General features: G+C 44.8%; 1 protein-coding gene across 3 annotated transcripts in view; it reads left to right on the forward strand.

The window, feature by feature from the left end:
* The window catches only part of Smoc1 (SPARC related modular calcium binding 1), a 156,276-nt gene that overhangs the window by 58,607 nt on the left and 76,325 nt on the right, over nt 1–21,344 (forward strand). For all 3 annotated transcript variants that reach the window (XM_048362371.1, XM_048362372.1, XM_048362373.1), the window contains exon 2: nt 20,536–20,701. In XM_048362371.1, coding sequence (XP_048218328.1) covers nt 20,536–20,701 — 166 coding nt within the window. The remainder of the gene's footprint in view (nt 1–20,535; nt 20,702–21,344) is intronic.

The raw sequence follows: 21,344 nt of genomic DNA on the forward strand, positions 1-21,344 counted from the left end.
ACCCTTGGTTTGTTTATTCGAAGGTAGGTTTGTGGGTCTGGGGACCAGCCCTGTGCAGGAAGATTGAGAGACATTGGCAGGACAGTGGAGACTGTCTTGTGATGGACCAATTCAGGACTATTCCTATTGGTGGAGGCGGGCTGAGTTATAGATCAAAAATGCTCTGTTAAGGCTGAAAGCATTTGGAGGTAAGAAGTGGTACTGATCTGCTTCTGTCCTCCTGTTACCCCTTGGGGCTATCTGAAGAATTTTTCCTCCCTCCCTCCCTCCTTCCCTCCCTCCCTCCCTCCCTCCCTCCCTCCCTCCCTCCCTCCCTCCCTCCCTCCCTCCCTCCCTCCTTCCCTTCTCCTCCTCCTCCTCCTCCTCCTCCTCCTCCTCCTCCTCCTCCTCCTCCTCCTCCTCCTCCTCCTCCTCCTCCTCCTCCTCCTCCTCCTCCTCTTCCTCCTCCTCCTCCTTCTTGTTTTGTACACGTACTAGGGCTTGAACTCAGGGCCTTATGCTCCTCTTTAGCCTTTTTACTCAAGGCTGGTACTCTACCATGTGAGCCATACTTCCACTTCTGGCTTTTTGCTCATTAGTTAATTGGAGATAAAGTCTCTTAGAAATTTATCTGCTTGGGCTAGCTCTGAACCTCAATTCTCAGTTCTCAGCCTACTGAGTAGCTAGGATTACAGGCCATGGTGCCCAGCCCCATCTGAGCAATTCTGAGATAGATATATGAAATCAGAGAAGCTAGGGAGACAGTTTTCAAACTTCTTGATGACTTGAACCCTTCTTGTGTCAAATCAAATTTTAGTCTCAGACAAGCCTGGCATGATGTTGCATGCCTGTAATTCTGGCACTTTGGAGGCAAAGGCAGGAGGATCTTGAGTTTAAGATCAACTTGTTATGGAAAACAAAAACAGCATTATTCTCAGGGTCAAATGATGAGAGAGGAGCTACGATTAGTATGGGTAAGGTGCAAAACCAAACTTATACTTAGGACAGTTCTCTGAGTTTTTTAATCTATACACAGTACAAGCAAAAAAAAAAAGATAAAATTCTGTTGCAAAAATCCTTCAGATAAAGGATTTCTTTCGCTCCCCCTTTTTTCCCTCCCTCCCTCCCTCTCTTCTCTTTCTTGCATTCCTTTCTTCTTTCCTTTTTCTCTCTCTTCCTTTTCTCTCTTCTTTCTCTCCTTTCTCTTTTCCCCTCTCTTTTTTATTTTTCTTCTCCTTTCTTTATCTCTCTTCTTTCTTCCTCTTTCTCCCTTCCTTTCCCTCTTTATTTCCTCTTTTTTTCCCCCTACTTGTGCTTGAACTCAGAGTCTGGACACTATCTCTTAGCTTTTTCAGGCTGGTATTCTACCTTCCACTTGAGCCACAGCTCCACTTCCAGCCTTTTTTGGTTAATTGTAGATAAGGGTCCCATGGACTTTCCCGCACAGACTGGCTTAAAACCTCAGTCCTCATACCTCAGCTTCCTGAGTACCCAGGATTACAAGTGTGAGTCACTACTGCCTGGCTTTCTTGCTTACTCTCTTTTGTGGTATGGGGGATGGAAACCAGCCCCTTCTTCCTGGTAGGCAGGCACATTTCACTGCTATACCCTCAGCTCAAGATACAGTTTATGTCTTATTATTTTATTTATTTTTTACTACCAGCCAGTGCACCTCATTGGAAAGCTCTAAAATAATAAGTAAATGTTTATGGTAATAATACTGATTTATAGTAACATTTGGGTTAGCAGTTGTGGGGCTGAAATAACATTGGTCTTCCATTTAAAATAGTCATTATTTCCACCTCTGAAAAGCAAACAAGACATTTCTCCTATAGTTAGTCACACGTGTACTATTTCCTCATTTAAAACTTTTTGGAACTTAAAATAGTTTCCACTTCATTATACCATGGTTTCTTCATACTGCTGTTAGGTGAAAACCACTACAATATGAATTAGAAAAACATGCAGTCGTGAAAATGTAAAGCTCATAGAAAACTTGCAATTTCTCAAAGTATCCCAAGTTTGCTTTTATTTTATTTTTATTATTTTTGGCAAACCAATTCCTAGAGTCTTTGCTTAGCAACACTGGGAATATGTTTAACTGTGGAATATATCTTGAAAAACCTTAACTTAGCTGATAGCAGCAGTAATAATATAATGTCTAGGATTTTGTTTTTTGCCAGTCCTGGGGCTTGAACTCAGGGCCTGGGCACTGTCCTTGAGTTCTCTTTGCTCAAGGTTAGCACTCTGCCAGTTTAGCCACAGCACCACTTCCGGCTTTTTCTATATATGTGGTGCTGAGGAATCAAACCCAGGGCTTCATGTATACGAGGCGAGCACTCTTACCACTAGGGCAACCTCCTGACCCCAGTGTCTAAGATTTATTAGTACATTTTTTGGGGGAAGGGCCATGGGGCTTGAACTCTGGACCTGGGTGCTATCTCTGAGCTTTTGTGCTCAAGGCTAGTGCTGTACCACTTGAGCCACAGTTCCTTTCAGCATTTTTGGTAGTTAATCATAGATAAGAGTCTCACAGGCTTTCCTGCCCTAGCTGGCTTTGAATTGTGATCTTCAGATCTCTGCCTCCAGAGTAGCTAGGATTACAGGCATGAGCCATCAGTGCCCAGCTTATAGGTATTTCTAGCTGCTGACTTGCTGTTGCCCCGAGAACAAACATTGACACAAAGCAGCTGGATTTCCTTGCCTTAACAAATGAGGAAACGGAGGCTCAGAGAAGCAGTGACCTGATCATGGTCTACAGTTCCAAGGCCTGGGCTCCACGTCTGACTTGCTGGAAGCCCAGCTTTCCAAGCCTGTCTGCCTTCTCCCAGCACAGGACCTCTCCCAGCACCACCATGGTACTGTGTCTTTTCAAAGGCTCAGATCTGCTTTCTGTTAGCAATATCATAGCTGATTAGCACCTGAGGTGCCAGAGTAGCCTGGCATCCATCTTCCCAACCTGTCCCCTTTCCACACGATGAGAAATGGAAAGGCAGACTTGATTTTGACTTTTATTCCTCAGGGTTCTATTTTGCCATGTTAAAGGGCAGCCAGGAAGGAGAGAGTCAAGGTGGACAATAGGACTGGAAGTGCTGGGTTCCTGAAGGTTTAGACTCAAAAATCTTTTGTGTTGTCCTGCTCTTCCTCATAGCCCTCCTGTCCCATCTTTCCTGGTCCTCTTTTATCATTATCTTCAAATAACTGTACAAAGGCATTTCAATTTACCATGTCCATTTATATGTGTGCTGTATCTTGGTCAGAGTCACCCCTTCATCATTCTTCGCCTCTTCCATCTATTCCATCTGCCTCCTCAGGTTTCTGAGTTCCATTGTCACTTATGGACGTTGGGTTTTATGACTGTATTCACCCACCGTTCCTCTTTCTGTTTCTTCATCCCCCTCTTGTTAGCTCCACAATGTCCCATCTTTTTAAAAGAAATGGATGGGAAGAGTGAGACCGCAGTTGGCAGGTATACTAGGAATCTTATCTTTAATGAGGAACACTAGAGAGTCAGAAAGCAGGCAAGCAAGGAAGGAAGGAAGAAAGAAAGAAAGGATAGAAAGTAAGAAAAAAGAAATTCATCTCTACTTAATTGTTGAAGAATATAACCACATCAGATTGCTCATGGGTGCTTTAGTGTAGCTCTAACTCTAAACTTTGCTGGGGACCTGACCCTGTAGCTTAATGGTACCAAATACTTTGAAACATGTCCATCTGCATGTGAAATATAAGTTGAAGGATTGTGGAGACTCATTACAGCTCATGAGGCCATGACTGCTCCTGACAAGTACATTTAGTTTCCAGTGCAATGCCTGATATGCAGAGGAAGGCTAATGAATATTTGTCACATGAATGAATGAGGTAAATGATGGAGCTAGTATGTGAAACTACCTTACAGATTTTGAGTTATTTTTCAAGGGAGTAAATTGAAGGGGATTGTTGTTCTAAGGGCATCTTTCTGGAGTCATAGGCATCAGTTAGCCTCTGCTTCCCTTCCATGCTGGACCTGGAGCTGCGGTCACCTGGGGTCTTATTTTTAGCCATGGTACCTCCATCTCTCCTCTCAGGTGACAGCATATTCACCACTCATCACAGCCCTCCAGTCTGATGGCAGATGGAGGTACATGTGTGCCTTTGGAGGCTGCTGGATCCTTTTGGCAGAGCCTTCCCACCACTGGAAGGTCAGAGGTCATCCTGATTGGAAAAACTCAGAAATATTCTTCCATAGAAAAGGTGGGAGACTACCTGGCTGTACCATCTGCACCTCAGAAAGGAACCTTGCTGCTTGAAGGATCACGTAGGCCCCGTGCAGCTAATCACACTGCCTGGGAAGGAGGCTGTCTGGCTCCTTGCCCATGTTATGAGAGCTATGAGAGTGTGATGCACCAGAACAGGAAGCCCAACTGGGCTCCTGCAGAAAGAAACGAAGCAGGCGTCCTTCTCCTCCCCTATCGGGCTTAGGAAAGTGTCTTCCAATCTCTGGCCTTGGTGGACTATTGGACTATCAACTGGCCCTAGATCATCCTGAGGTAGCACTGAAGTTGAGAGCAAGACTTTGGATCCGGGCTGGGGATATGGCCTAGTGGCAAGAGTGCTTGCCTTGTATACATGAAGTCCTGGGTTTGATTCCTCAGCACCATATATACAGAAAACAGCCAGAAGTGGCACTCTGGCTCAAGTGGCAGAGTGCTAACTTTGAGCAAAAAGAAGCCAGGGACAGTGCTCAGGCCGAGTCCAAGCCCCAGGACTGGCCAAAAAAAAAAAAAAAAAGAAAAGAAAAAGACTTTGGATGCAAGGTTGCTTTAGAGGCAGGACAGAGTTTTGTGGGGGCCTTATACCCTCATCCCTTATAACAGACAGGTGGCAGGACACTTGGAAACTACAGAGACATACAAATACCAAACATGCATATCATCCATTTGTAATTTTTCCAGTTAGAGAGAGATATAGCTAACATGTTGACATATTCCTTTCCTTTCCTTCCTTTTTCTCTCATGTGTGTGTTGGTACTGGGGCTTGAACTCAGAACCTGGGCACTGTTCCTTAGCATTTTTGCTCAAGGCTGGTGCTGTCATTTGGCTCACAACTCTATTTGTGGCTTTTTGATGGTTAATTGGAGATAAGAGTCTCACAGACTTTGCTGCCCAGGCTGGCTTCAGTCCTCAGATTTCAGCCTCCAGAGCAGCTAGGATTACAGGCGTGAGCCACCAGTGCCTTATCTCTTGTCTTTTTCTCTCTGTGACTCAGAGGAAGATATACATATGTGCATGAGTGTGTATAGACATGTATCACACACACATTTGATATTCTGCTTTGTTCTTGCCATATTGAAAGCTTTTCTCTGGTCAATGAAAAGGTTTGTGAATCTTGGTTTGAAAATCTTCAGTAGTGAGTCTTTGTGGACATGGTTTCTGGTGTCAGAAAACTACAAAGCACAGGTCATTGGGAGCAGACAATCTTGCTTCGTGTACCCCCTCGGGCTTTCCTAAGTCGCTTCAGCCTGCCTTTGCTATCTTGTTTCTCAAGGAACACTTGACAGATGGGACCTGCTGTGTGCACAAAGTTAAATGTCTTTTCCATCAGGCCACTTAGGCCTATGTTGGGGCAATCTGAACCTAAGGGCTATAAATGTCTCTGCTCTAACAGAAAAAAAAGACCCTCAAAAATCCAATATAGGTTTTCTTCCTTCAAAGAAAGGTGATTTCTCCGCCCAGGAACTGAAAGGGTTAGAAGACGGCAGAATCATTCTGTCCCTCAGGAGTGGGTTTGCTTTGCTTTTCCACTGATTCCTTCATTCCTGCCTGTACAATTTGACATGGTTTTATTTATTTTTCCTTGGCCCAATTTGGATCAACAGGATTTCTCTCTTGCTCAGAACAGCCTCACACTTGTGTGGAGTAAGACGAGCCTGGGCTCTGAACAGCCGTAATCAATCCTTGTCTGAGCTATGCAGTAGGGATTTTCAGCTGGAGATGGTCTGACAGCCCCAGGTTCTACTTGGCACATGGCAACTCCACAGAGGCCCAACTATTTCTTCTTCTCTTGTGCCTCTAAGTGATGTTGAAAGCATTTTTTGAGTGTGGGTAGGTGCATGTGTGTTTGCGTGCATGCTCACATATGTGTATATGTACATGCTGTTTGGAGATCTGAAGCCAGGAGTACAGCAGGATCTTAAGATGATAGTAGAAATGGCAATAAACAGAGCCCAATTTAAACACACACAGCCGCAGCTGAATTCCACAGTATGGCAGGCCTGGGGTTTCCTCTTTTGATTGTTTTTGTCTGCACTTGCTCAGTTTTATCCCCAAGGCCTCAGGGCTGGAAGGGAGTAGATTTTCCTCAAGTGTTGGGGATAAAGCATTTCCTCCTCTGCTATCTCCATTGTCTGTATAAATCTCTCTACTGTGCAAGTGGAGAGAAGGATGAGCCTCCGAGTGTGTGTGTGTGTGTGTGTGTGTGTGTGTGTGTGTGATCTTGCCTGAAGGAAATGGGCACTCAATGACAGTCCCACAGTACTGAAGTGTAATATTTCTCCACTTAGTTATGAAGTAACCATGAAATAATTCCCAAGGGCCAGGGAGGGGGGATGTTTCTATTTTTTTTTCCTACTCAGCTTACTACTCTGAGGGTCTTTTGTGGCAGGTGGGTTAGGGTAAGGCTGTGGTGGGCCCTTTGTGTTGATTAGAAAAACAGTAAGTGGGGGTCTGGGGATATGGCCTAGTGGCAAGAGTGCCTGCCTCATATACATGAGGCCCTGGGTTCGATTCCCCAGCACCACATATACAGAAAATGGCCAGAAGTGGCGCTGCGGCTCAAGTGGCAGAGTGCTAGCCTTGAGCAAAAAGAAGCCAGGGACAGTATTCAGGCCCTGAGTCCAAGCCCCAGGACTGGCCAAAAAAAAAAGAAAAACAGTAAGTGGGAATGGTAGGAGGATTCACAGAATAGTACACTATATAGATAGTACATGACTAGATATATTCTTTCCAAGATCAGAAACACCAAGATTGCCAAGGAGGGCTAAACGCAGGAAGAGAAAGGAGATGCACAAGTGTCTCTCAGGTTAAGGGCCAGGGGGCATGGTGGGTGTGGTCAGCTTTGCACAACTGGCTCACAGAAGTTAGGACTACAAGTGTCCAGTGACTTCTGTGGGTGGTACATGTGTCATTAAAATACGATTTTGTTCACCTCCTGTGGGGCTGGATTGTTATGTCAAAGGGCTTAATCTGACATCACAGATCTGCCAAGAGAGAAAAATAAAGATTTCTAGCACTATTGTTTGTTTCAGTCCTAAGAGCTCTTCTGAGCTGACTTATTTGTGTGCTTGTGTGTGCAGATTTACCCACTCATGTGTCTGTGTAATGAGCACACACATGCCACTGTTCATGAACAAGTCTGGCTAATCAGGTGATTTGCTTGAGGAATTATCCAATTCCCACCTCCTCCACTCTTCCCATCTACTCTGGACCAAGTGTTGCTAGCTTTATCTCAGAGACATTAAGAGTTCCCAACCTGGGAACAACCATTTCTATCATGGTCTTTATGGAAAGCTGACCTCTCGATCTATGGCTGGCCTCTGTAAGTTGCCTGTCTGAACCCTTGAGCCTGCTAGGTGGACCTGTGTTCCTATTAACAACTAATTTTTTTGTGCATTTTAATGGGTTTCCTTATGACTTTTTCATTAAAGCATACAATTCACTTTGATCATATTCTACCTTCACCCTCATTATCTTCTTTTGTCCATCCTTCCTTCCTCCCTACTGCCCTCCCTCCTCCCACAGGTCCCTTTTCTCTTCCCAAATAGTCTCTCTTTTACTTTCAAGCTTTCTTCCTTTTCCTTTTTTCCTTCCTTCCTTCCTTCCTTCCTTCCTTCCTTCCTTCCTTCCTTCCTTCCTTCCTTCCTTCCTTCCTTCCTTCCTTCCTTTCCTTGTGGTGGCTTGAACTCTGGATCTGGTCATTGTTTCTGAGCTTTTGTACCCAAGACCAGCACTCTACCACTTGAGCCACAGCTCCACTTCCAACCTTATATTGTAGATAAGAGTCTCATGGACTTTCCTGCTCAGTCTAGCTTTGAGCCACAATCCTCAGAACTCAATCAGCCTCCTGAGTAGTAGGATTACAGGTGTGAGTTACTGCTGCCCAGCTTCTTAAAAAAATAACATCTAAATTCTAAACTGAGAGCAAGAAAAGGAGTGACATTACCCCCCTCACACACACAAATATACTCTTTTCCTAACTTAGGTAACTGTATCCCCTCTGTACGTCACCTTTATAATAACAATTAAAAATTTAAAAAGTTTATATTCTGCATATAAAAGAAAGCAGTGACTATTCTTATAACTAGTATTTCCAGCCTTTCCTGTCAAATTAGTGGTGCTACATTAAAAAAAAGTTAACATGAAATTTACATTTATTTATTTATTTATGGTTGTGGGGATTGTTTGTTTTTTGCCAGTCCTGGGCCTTGGACTCAGGGTCTGAGCACTGTCCCTGGCTTCTTTTTGCTCAAGGCTAGCACTCTGCCACTTGAGCCACAGTGCCGCTTCTGGCCATTTTCTGCATATGTGGTGCTGGGGAATTGAACCCAGGGCTTCATGTATAAGAGGCAAGCACTCTTGCCACTAGGCCATATCCCCAGCTCCAGTTGTGGGGATTGAACTCAAGGCCTGGAGACTGCCACTGAGCCTCTTTGTGCCTAAGGCTAGCTCTCTACCACTTGAGCTACAGAGCCACTTCCAGTTTTCTGATAGTTAATTGGAGATAAGAATCTCATGGTCTTTCCTGCCCAGTCTGGCTTTGAACCACAATCCTCAAATCTCAGCCTCCTGAGTAGTTAGTACAGGCATGAGTTTAAATTTACATTTAATCCTGGATTACAATGACCTCAAGACCCTATCAGATGAAACAATAATCTCTCTGTCTTTACTTTGGGATCTCTTAAATAGTTTCACAAATTAGTCATATTTCTGGCAGTGCCATTACAAGAGCCTGCTGGTCTGGGCCAGAAGAAACATCTCAATCTTCTGCTAAAGCTAGTAATTAAGGCTGTGAGAAGACTTTGCCTCATATCTGTTTGTCACCTAGGCCCTGACTGACAGCTCTGTGTGCCCACAATCTCTCAAAGGGGTCAGCATCTTTGGCTTCTGTACCTCCTGCATTACCCAAGATCCTACCCATAGTATCTATTTCGGAAACTTCCTTCCAGCCAGAGGGGCTCAGTCACTACACAGGACCCAGCTGTACCGAGGCCGAACCTTATCATGTCCACCTACCTTCCATAGTCGTTAGGCCTGGCAAACCCCCTCTCTCATTCATCCAGTTGTAAAACACACATCACTTATTACTGGGAGCAAAACACTACTGGCGATGGAAGGATGTGGTATGATGGAGCAGGGACAGTAGGCACAGGGGTGTGGGGCCGCTGTAGCCACAGCCAGGATACTCAGTGACATGTTAGATGTTTCTGTTCTTAGTAATGGTCTAAGGAAACTTTTGAGCATGTCACTGGGCAGAGCTTGCAGAGTGTTCGGGATAACCTTGTAAGGAGCACTAGCCTTGGCTGAATAATTTGGTCCTGCCAGCTGGAGAGATTGTGCTAATTTTGCAATCCCTTATAACCATTCATGTGTCATAGGGATGAGGGGGGCAGGAAACTTAGAACCAAACATATCCTTAGGGAGCCTTTCTTTGTCCTCTGCTTCTGCATCTTTCCTCCCCATGTGTCTGAGCCTCTCATATTATCAACAATCTTTTGGATGCACCCAAGTAGAAGACCATTTTGTGGCCCCTTGGTCCTACTGTCAACTTAATTTGTACTCTTTGCTGGTCCTAGTAGGCTGTGAGGATTGGAACAATCAGGAGCCCTGTTTGATTTGGAATAAGAAGAGTTTGTATTTATTCTGATGGCAGAGTTTGTGGGATAAGAAAGGGGTGGCACATGACTGTCTCTTAGCTTTTTGCTTCCTGAGTTCTATTGGTTGGTGTTTAGTGATTGGGGTGCAAGCAGAGAACAAAAATAAAGGGTATCACCTGTGATTAAAAGGTTTGATGCCCTGTAGGTGCTCAAGGAAAGCTGAAACCTAAAGAGTATTTAAGTTGCAGGACTGAACTCATTCAATGGAAACGATGCTGTGACATTCCAACTTCCCTTTCCTTCTGGACGTCCCATTGGCAGGGCTGTGATGAAATGTTACCATTTTCTGAAGACAGCTATTTGATCCTTATAGCGGTCTTAGTTTATGCAGTGGTTTCAGCTTCTACCTAGTAATTTGTTTGATGGCCTGGGAAACCAGCTCTCAGGGAGAAGGCAACATGGCTGAGCCTTGATCATCACTTGCTGTGTTGAGGCTACAGTTCTCGTGGGCTACTAATGGGTTTGAGTCTGCTAAACTCATCACCTGCACTGTGGCCATTGCTTACCAGGATACTGTGCCACTCCTTAGTCCACATATGCCCCTTTACTGCCATATTCAGGCCTAAAACCCTCCTGTATGTTTTATAAACCTGCTGGAGATTTGCAGAAATCAGATCTGATCCTGTTCTTTACTTCCTTCACTGGCTTCCAATTCCTAAATAAACAAACAAATAAGCAAAAGGCTACCGGTGGGCTTTTAAGACCCTCTGCAACCTCAAGATCTCACTCATAGCCTGGCCCTAGAACCTTGCTTTTTTCCATAAATTGTCACTCCTAAACTTATTTTGAAATTGGTTTGCTCATGCCTGTTTCAGTAGCTTAGAATGTCCTTAAGACATCCCTTCCTACTTGTAGCAATTCTCCATGGTCCAGTTTTCAGCCCTTTTCCTGGTAAATCATCCAGACTCCAAGTCTGAATTTACCTCTCCTCCAAAACCCACAGAACACCTGGCAGTTATTCTGTCCTGGCATTCGCTGGGCATAGCCCTGAGGCATAGCAGAGGCTCAGCCATTTGTAGATGACTCTTCCCAACCCCTTTTCTTCTTTAAGAATTAGGCAGCCCATTTTCACATATTCTATTCTTTGATATGTTTGAGACTCAGGTTTTATTCCTGCTGACTTAAAAAGCACAGCACCCATGGAGTTAGCTGTAACCCGCTTAGTCTTTGCAACTAGATCAGTTTTGGGGGCAAAGCCACTGTCCTTGTTTATTTTCATAACTCTCAATGGACCCAGCTCAATGCTTTGTAATTGAAGAGGGTTAGTGGAGAATCTTTAGGAACCTCTCTGAGTGCCTATTGGGGTCTGATGAATCTTAGAATCTTAGAAGGTAAACATTCTTTAGAATAATTATTAATACTGCCGCGCTAGCGGCTAAGTTATTTTCATGTTTTATATTTTTCATTTTTTCTGTTTATTGAGATTTATTGATACCTTACATGTTCTACAGCAGCTCCTTTCCCCCATTTTCTTGGTTGTGGGGCTTGAACTCAGGGCTGGGCACTGTCCCTGAGCTTTTTTTCTCAAGGCTAGTGCTCTGCCACTTTGAGTCACAGCTCTACTTCTGGTTTTCTGGTGGTTAATTGGAGATAAGAGTCTCACACACTTTTCTGCCTGGGCTGGCTTTGAACAGTTGATCTTCAGATCTCAGCCTCCTGAGTAGCTAGGTTTACAGGTGTGGGCCACCAGCTCCCGGCTTACAGTAGCCTTTTGAGGAGCACTTTTTATGAATTTTAACAAATTTCTATGGTTGTATAGTCATCAGCATGATCAAGAAAAGGTTATTTCCCTTCCCCTCAAACATTCACTCATGCTTCTCATACTTCCGGCCCCTGATAATAACTATTGTGATTTTTGTCTTTTTAGGCAGGCCTTTATAAGAATGTCATAGAAACGGAATCATTTTACTACATTATAAGAGTTTCGAGTCTGGCTTCTTGCACTTAGAATAAGGCTTCATGTTTTGGAAATCTTATGACCCAGGCCCTGACCTACACTTTAGAAAACCATTATGGGACTGGGGGCTTGGGAGGGGGTTGCAGGCATGACTGGTAAAGCTGGGGTCTCAACTGCTTTCTCAAACCTACTTCTACCCCATGGTGGCACCTGGTGAAAGACAATCTTCTCCCCTGGGCTTTGACAGGTCACCCCACGGCTGCGGAGGAGGGAAGCTGGCTGGGGGTAGGGGTGAAGTGACCACTAAATTCCTCCCTTGGGGAGGGGATAGTGGTGGGGTGACAAAGGTCAGGCCTCTCCTGGCTAAAACAACAGAAGTGGTTCCAGCTGCCCCACAGCTGGAAGGGGGTGTCTGCTTTCCCTCAGCAGTGTGAAAAGCCTGTTGATGGGGGCAGGCTGTTGTCAGGCCCGCCTGGGGAGGTGTGCAGAAGGGGAGCAGACGCTGCTGCTCCCAGGCCTCCTCTTCCCTTTGACCTCCCTTATCTCCCCTCCTTCATCTCCACCAGCCCCGCTCTGAAGCCGCAGGCCTGGGCCCTCCTTCGCACCTGTGTAAATGCAGGGGTGATGGGGGCGGGGAAGGGTGAGTGTGAGTGAGGACATGGGCTTTCAGGGTCATGATGGATTTGAGAGTGGGTGGGTGAGCACTGCCCTTTGGTCCCATGCAGCCCTGGAGGGAAAGGGGAATGGCTGGTGTTGCAGATGGTAAGCGTGCCTAGAGGCTGGCTGGGGGTGTGCAGGGAGGGCGAGGCTCCAGGCATTGGCCCAGGACAGCGTTTCCTTTCAGTAGATTTACCTTCCAGAAATACCTCTAAAAAAAGTTTATGTATGTATATATGTAGGTAGTATGTATGTATGTATGTATGTATGTATGTGTTTATTATGTTGGTGCTGGAATTGGGCCTTGAACTCAGGGCCTAGGTACTGTCCTCCAGGTTTTTTTTTTTCCTCTTGAGGTTAGTGCACTCCCATTTGAGCCACATGTCCACTTCCGGCTTTTTGGTGGTGAAGTAAATATAAGAGTCTCATGAACTTCCCTTCCTGGGCTGGCTTCAAATTGCAGTCCTCAGATCTCAGCCTCCTGAGTAGCTAGATCTTCAGGCATGAGCCACCAGTGCCTGGCCCAGAAATGCCTTTTAGTGCTTGACTTTCTAAATCTTGAGCTTGTGGACTTAAAAAAAAAAAATCCCCTCTTAGAGAGAAACTCCCTTACTTCCCAAGCCCATTCCTCTAATATTTATTTCTAGAGATGCCACTCACTGTTCCCAGAGTTCACAGCAGAGCCCCTGCCCCTCGCCAAGCTTCAGGGCTCAGGGCCTATAGCCCCACACTGAGCTAGCATGGCCTTGCTTCCTCCTCATTCATCTATGCAATGAGTATTTATGTAGATCATTTTGGATGAGACCTCTGCTGGGTAGCAGGCATCCAGTGTTAAGACACCAGATCGAGGATCCTGCCCACAGGGAACTTTCAGGCTAGCTGAAGAGGTTAGGTAAGAAATATGTAACTAACCAATTATTCATTTAACCATGATGCGGCCCAGGCCACAGTGGAAAGTAAAAGGGGGGCTGGTTACAAGGGTCCTGACCTGCTCTGGAAGTCAGATGCCCCCAGGAGCGGTGTTTGCTCTGAGATAAAAGTCTGTAAGGTAGAGGCACTTTTCCTGGAGAGTGGCCAGCGTGGGCCAAGTTCTATGACAGGAAGGAACCATCTAGTGAGGCTAGGATTGTACCATGCCTCTGGCCTAGTCAGCAAACATACAAATAAGTAGTTTCATTATGTTCTTTTTCCTTCCAAATAGGCAGATTGGGTGTTTGCAGGTGCTGCAAACTCACTGTTGCTTACAACATTGAATCTGTGAAAAAAAAGTCAATCTAGGGAGCCAAAGCACTGAATTAATAATGAGTCCATTTTATCATCTGGCCATTGTTCTCAATTAATGCATATGGTAGCTGCCAGAGAAGTCAGTGCTAACCACATTGGCTGTAATGGCCAGCTCCTACCTTGACATATATACTCCTTTCAGCCTCCGCATGTTGAGAGCTATCTCAGATTACTGCCTGATTTATGAATGAGCTTTTGGTGGGGGTTGGACAAAGAACATGTCTTTTTTTTTTTTGCCAGTCCTGGGCCTTGGACTCAGGGCCTGAGCACTGTCCCTGGCTTCTTCCCGCTCAAGGCTAGCACTCTGCCACTTGAGCCACAGCGCCGCTTCTGGCTGTTTTCTGTATATGTGGTGCTGGGGAATCAAACCTAGGGCCTCGTGTATCCGAGGCAGGCACTCTTGCCACTAGGCTATATCCCCAGCCCAAGAACATGTCTTTTTACCATACATGATAGAGTAAGACATGCTTATTTGTCATATGTTATAGGTTTGATTTGTATTCATTGATTCTGAACAATTGTTTTGGGTCAGGCACTGTGCTAGGTCCTATGTATATGAAAGGAATAGCATGGGGTGTTTTGTAGACATGCTTGCAGATAAAATGATAATGCAGAATATTGAGGGTTTTGGCAGTAGTTTGAATAGAATGCAATGGGAACTCCAAAGAAGGTAATGATGGTGCTTATAACAGGAAAGCATTTGCTTTTTAGGTTGATAACCCCAGTGGCAGTGTGGAGTTTGAACGTTGAGTGTGGAGAGAAGGTTGGTAGCAAACCATCAAACATTTAGGTGACATGTAAAAGATTACATGAAGTCACTGTGGATAAAGGAGGAGAGGCCAAGCCAGTTCTCAGGCATTCCAGATGGCTCAGGTAAAGCTCGGCTAGTGAAGTCATTGTGGACATGCCAGCATGAGCTAACTCTACAGCAGGTTGAGATAGGACAGTCAGCTGTATTACCTTAGCAGCCACCACAGAGAACAAGAACCTTCCTGCTGAGCCCTGCCGACCCACCAAATTATAAGGAATGATAAATTATTGTTCAAAGGTTCTAAGCTCAGGATGATATGGTTTGCAGCAGTAGATAAGTGAAGCAAAAATGTTGAAAGCAAGAACCTGAAGTTGTGTTACATATGAATTTATTAGAGGAAAATCTCAAATTACACTCTTTGGCCTGTACCTTTTGAATCCAATGTTGTTTGTGCTAAAAATCCATACTGTGGATTTCATTCTACCAAACCCACCAAATAGATTGTTTAGCATGGTTCCTGCCTCCTTCTCTCTGACACCTGGGAAAAATAAAGACATATGGATGGTACCAGAGTTAAAAATCTGTTTAGAGTTTTGGCTGCTGGTTCAATAAGCACAGTGCTAGCAGGTGGAAGTTAAATGTGTGAGAACTGCTCTGTATTAGAAAGAATTGAACATCTCCTCCCAGATGGAGCCTTAGGCTGGCTTTGTTGTTCCCTACATTGTCATGGAAACTTGGCCTTCAGTCAAAACTAACACAGCTTGTGGTATTGGGGTGGTCTCTCTGGGCAAAAGCTGTGGTAGGGTTTGCATTTTGCTTTGCTGGAGACCGGAGGGCAGGGATCAGCGTATGTTTCAGATGGAAAGGATTATTGGTCTTACATTGATTTTTGTCTGTCCTGATCCCTGCCTATGACAAAGGCAGCTTCTGTAGGTAGCTTACTTCTCTGGTAGGAAGGAAGCCTTGTTTATATGTGTATCAAGTGCCCATCCTACTTTACCAGAATGTTTGGAATCATCCATTCCCCAAGGAGAAAGGATGGGAGAGACAACTCAGATGTTCAATTGTCCTGGCCCCTTTTGTTTGGTTTCTATATTAGGAAATTATATTGAGTGCTATTATTATGCTTTTACTGTCTTTTGGTTAGAGAAGATGGTTATAAAAAATACAATTTCCCTTCTAGAGGGAAATGGCCCAGTGCCCAGTGTTTGCCTTGTTGGGGAGACTGCTTACCTCTGCTCAGCTTTAAGAATCTCCACCAATTATGGTTGTACTTGAACCTATGACAATGACTTCTGTGACCTGAAGGTTCATATCCTACTAGCATAACTCCAATTCTTTTGAGGTTTGTCTGTGCTAAGGATCCTTATCATAGCCACAGCCAGATGCTGATGACTTCTAACCTGTGCCCTCTGTGTCCCATAAAAGAGAAGGATAAAGCCACCTTTTAACTTGATTTGGACTGTGACAAACTCTTGAGATATTCTGGCTGTTGGCCCATAAGTAATGGACTAATTTACTGCCTAGTTTCAAAAGGCAGAAATGATTCCCAGAGTCTGTCTCTTTTTTTCCTTCATCGGATCAGTCTTAGCCTGGCTGAACTAAGAAAACCTCAGTTGAGACAGGGTGTGGTGGCCCCTACATGTCATCCCAGAAGGCTTGACACTGGAAGATTGTGTTTCAGGCCAGCCTGAGGCACATAGCAAGGCCGTGGCTCAAAAACAAAAATAAAGCCAAGCACTGGTGGCTCACACCTGCAATTCTAGCTACTGAGGATACTGAAATCTGAGGACCGCAATTCCATTAGAAGTCAGCCCAGACAGAAAAGTAGCAAAAAGCCAAACATAGAGGTGTGGCTCAAATGGTAGGGTGCCAACCTTGACTGAAAAAGCCAAGTAAGAATGTGGAGGCTCTGAGTTCAAGGCCCAGTAACAGAACACATGCACACACAAACACACACACCTACAAACCCAAACAGCAGCAACAAGAAACAAACAGAATCTCAGGTGATGACCACCCTCTCCTTCAGGTCTTGGTCTGTTTATTTTATGGCTGGATTGTTGCATAGGGCAGCCACTATCCACATGTGGTCACTTAAAACTAACTAAAATTAAACACAAATGACATAGTTGGTCCTCCCATTGTATTTGCTGTATTTCAGTCTTAATATCCACCTATGGCTTAATGGCTACTGGATCAGACAGCATAAGCATAGAACACTTCAACATTCTAGAAAGGTGGCTTTGTAGCACTGCAGATTTCCCAGGCCCATGCCCTTCTCTCATGCTCACTCTGTTGCACTCTAGGGTAAAGCTTTTGGTGGGCAGGCACCCTGCCGGTTGTGTTGTCTGGGTCCTAGAGTCTGGGGCTCCTACTACAGAGTAGATATGCAGATGGACAAGCAGCCTGGAGGATCACCTCATTCTCCGTGTTTGTAGACCCAGAGTAATGTCTTCTATGAAGGCATAGTCACTCTATTAAAGCTCCGTTTTATAGAGCTCAGCCTGTTTTTAAAAGCTGTCACAAATACACACAGTTCCCAAACAGATGAAACAAGGCAGCACAGGCGATTCAAGATGGTCTTTAGCAATGGCCCCGTGCTGTCTCCGAACTTTTTACAGGGCCTCAGGGGCCAGTAATTTCAAAACCTGAATCTTTAGAGAGTTCCTCTGAAGAGGAGAACCATCTCCGTGGGTTGGAGTAGGTGGGGCTCAGGGGCTCTTTAACCTGTCTGTTTTCAGACAGAGTGTTCTCCTTGTTGTTAAGCTGGTCTCTGGCCCAGCTGCCCCACATCTTTGTGGTAAAGAGCAAACCACTTCCCAACTGAATTTATGTCCTGTAGTTCAATGCCATGGTGATGCCTGTGGCTCTCCTCTTCCATGAGCTGCAGAGCAGACAAGGCAACCTCTGCAGGCTTGAAAAGCAATGCTGTCTTTCTCTATCCATCTTTTATTCATCCTCTCTCTCTCTCTCTCTCTCTCTCTCTCTCTCTCTCTCTCTCTCTCTCTCTCTCTCTCTCTCTCTCTCTCTCTCCAGTTCTGCGGCTTAAACTCAGTGCCTGAGCTCTGCCCCTGGTTTCTTTTTGCTCAAGGCTAGCATTCTACTACTTGAGCCATAGTACCACTTTTGGCCTTTTCTGTGTATGTGGTGCTGAGGAATCGAACCCAGGGCTTCTTGCATGCTAGGCAACACTCTACCACTAAGCCACATTCCCAGCCCTCTCTCTGTTTTTTAAAGCCAGTTAAACTTAAAAAAAAAAGATGGGACAAGAGCTTTCCATATGACTTGTATTAACATTATTATTAGTAGTATTAGGATTAGTATTATCTTTGCTTGTAGTTAGGTTTGAACTTTGGGTAAACTCAGCTAACTTATTAGGCTGGTGCTCTATCATTTGAGCCATATCTCTAGTTGGCTTATTGTTGGTTCATTTGGAGATAGACTCTTGTGGATTTTTCTACCCTATGCTGGCTTTGAACCCTGATCCTCAGACCTCATTTTCCCGAGAAGCTAGCATTACAGGCACGAGCCACTGGCACCTGGCTTTATGGTGACTAATTTTATATTTTCAGCAATCCTAAGAAGCAAGATGTATAGCATCTTCATGAGAAAACTAGGGCCCAGGAAACTTCCCCAACATAAAACAATATGTCTGTGTCCATGCTGGGATCTGTCTCCATGGCTCGGCCTGATAGCCATGCTTCCAGGACCAGACTGCACTGCCTTTCATTGTTGTAGACTGACACCACCAGCAGAGACATTGATCAAGCTGAAAAATGAATCAGAAGCTGTTCACCAAGAGTCTACTGTGTGACAGACACAAAATGTTGGCCTCCAGAGAAGACAGACCTGTCCTCCAGGCACTTTAAGCCCACTGAGGCTTGGCATGATTATAGAGTCAACTCCAGCATTTCCAGCAACCATGGGTGTGCTTGTGACATTGGCAGGTGTTGCTCCTTCCAGCCCTACTGAGAGAGTCCAGTCTGCTCAGGGCTCTGCTGAATGAGGCGGAGAGTGGACCCTGATCTCCAGGCCCAAACAGTTGCCTTGTAGGTTAGGCTTTTTGTTGCTGTAACAAAAATATCTGACAAAACAGCCTAAAAGGAGCAAGGATTTATTCTGGCTCACAGTTTCAGACATTTTAGCCCATAATTGGCTAGTTTCAGTACTTTGGATGTGAGGTGAGCATGCATGGGAGAGGTTTTTCACCTCATGGTAGACAGGAAGCAGATGGGGGAGGGGGAAAACAGAGAGGGAGGGAGGAAAGAAGGACAGGGAAGAGGGAGGTGGAGAGGGAGAGAGAGAGAAAAGTAAGGCTTGGAACAATGTATAGTTCCCTAGGACATGCCTCCAGCTTCTTCCAGCTGGGCTCCACCTCCTAAGGTTTCCAGAACCTCCCAAAATATCACCAGAGGCTAAGGTCCAAGCCTTAAATACACGCATCTGTTGGGGGCACTTTATATCCAAACTTCCGGATTGTACTGTCCAATGGCTGTTCTCTGGCTACATCCTGTAGTTGTCAACAGGGATTCACTAGCAAACAGGCTGTGGTTAAATAGATTTGGAAGATGCATCATTGAATATGCTACTCGGTTTGGTTATTGATGGCTTTGTGACAAGTGATCACAAAACATAATGGCTCAACACAATGGAATATTATTACTGCTCACAAGTCTGTGGTTGCCTGGGCTCGGCTGGATGGTTCTTCTAGGAGTGTCTCATACAGTTGCTTATTTTCATGTCTGATGGTTGCAGTCAGTTGCCAGGTGGACCTGGGTTGATCAAATGTTTCTTTCTCCATATGGTTTGGATGTGTGCTGACTTGGATTTCATACTGTGGTATCTCAGGGTGGTTTGGTTTCTTATTGGCAGCCATTTTCCCCCCAGAGTAGGTACTGGAACAGGCCTAGCAAGAAGCTGTAGAGTTTTGAATAGCCTAGCACAGAAGTCCTCAAACAGCACTGCAGTTCTACAGCATTTTCCTAGTCAGGTAAGTTTGATTAAGGTCTGACACTAACTCAGTGGGAGAAGTAGCAAATCACTTGCAGGTTTGGTTAATTCACTGTTCCTCTTGGAGATTCACAGTTCCTAAGAGTGTATCAAAGGTGACTGAGAATTCCTGCACTAAAGAAGTATGTTTAGCTTGGCCTTTCTCAAGCTGATTCTTATTGCTGTTTCTAAAATCAGGAAATACCTTTCTCACAGAAAATAACTTGTATTCTGCCAGAGGGCAGTCAGCAGAATGGGAGGGTGATAAATGTGGGGCTCCATTCTATTGTCTAATAAAGAAAACATATACAAGGTGAAATTTGGAGTTAGACAGGGAATGGTTGATTTAAAGAAGTGCAAGTAGGCCATCCTCATTTATAGGGAGCATGAATGTCCTAGAGATGAAAGCTTTGACCTTATTTCCAACAGATCTAGGTTCAAATTCTTTTTCTATTCTTTAGACCTACATGACATTGGACTAGTTACTTCTCTCTAGTCTTTAGTTTCCTTATTGACACAATAATGAGTTTCAATTGGACAGAAAGAGTTCTTACTGTACTAGATGGATGTGGTGAACAGTGTGGTACTTTATGTTGTTTCTTTGCACAGGACGTCCCTGTGCTGAGTAAACACCTCTCTGTTGGACCTTGTGTTGCTCAGTTCCTTTCACCTCTAAACTTTTCCTTTAATTTGTCTGTCATGGGGTTTGAACTCGGGGACTTGGTGCTGTTCCTGAGCTTTTTTGCTCAAGGCACGCTCTACCACTTTTGAGCCACAGCACCACTTCCAGTTTCCTGGTGGCTCATTGGAAATAAGAGTCTCACAGACTTTTTTGCCCAGGCTGGCTTTGAACCTCAATCCTCAGATCTCAGTCTTCTGAGTAGCTAGCTAGGATTATAGGCATGATCTACCGGCAGCTGGCTCATCCTTAGGGCTTTCTAACTCTACATTTCTTTGAAATGTGCTTGCCAGGGGCAAGCAAGAACTGTAAGTCTTTGACTTCCCACCACTTTTCTTGCATAAGTAACCACTATGCTCTTTAATGTTTTGTTTTGTTTTTAAATATAGTTTCTAATAAGTGACCGGGACCCTCAGTGCAACCTCCACTGCTCCAGGACCCAACCTAAGCCCATCTGTGCCTCCGACGGCAGGTCTTACGAGTCGATGTGTGAGTACCAGCGAGCCAAGTGCAGAGACCCGACCTTGGCTGTGGTTCATCGAGGCAGATGCAAAGGTGAGTGCATGTACATAGTATCCTCCCGTGGACACTAGGACTCAGCGCTTATACTGAGCTGTGTGCATACAAGCATTTCTGGTCATTTGGTTTGCTGTGCTCTCTCTTTGACTCTTCTCATCAGGAAGTAAGGGATGACAGGACAAGCATTTTCTCATCCTTTAGACACTGCCAATAGCCTAGGACTTAGATGTGCTGTTCTCTGGTGGCTTTGTTGTTTGCCTTTGGTTTTGTTTTAAAATAGAGCTCAAAGCATTATTGGTCGCTTCTGAATAGGGATTCCATAATGTTGGCCACCAGATGTGCTTGGTTTTGAGCTGCTCTAAAACATAAAAACATCTGGGACAACATCTAAACAGGCCCAATTTATAGTGCTTTCCTGATTCCTGTAGAAACTTAGGTTGGAGACCCTAGATTTCTGAGAAGTATCACAGGAATGATACAAGGCTGAGCAGAGTGCCCCAGAAATGTTGATTTTTCTAAAGAAAATGCTGGTAATTCTGGAACCATAAAGTATCTTTTAGACCTTTGGCTTACACATTTTAGAATAAACCTGGGAAAAATAATGGGAGGGGAGCATTTTTTTTTCTGGGCAACAGTAGGAATATTTGGGAGAAAAACATGGGAAACCAGGTTACCACCA

This window comes from Perognathus longimembris, chromosome 14 (genome assembly GCF_023159225.1).
Source record: "Perognathus longimembris pacificus isolate PPM17 chromosome 14, ASM2315922v1, whole genome shotgun sequence".
Lineage (NCBI taxonomy): Eukaryota > Metazoa > Chordata > Mammalia > Rodentia > Heteromyidae > Perognathus > Perognathus longimembris.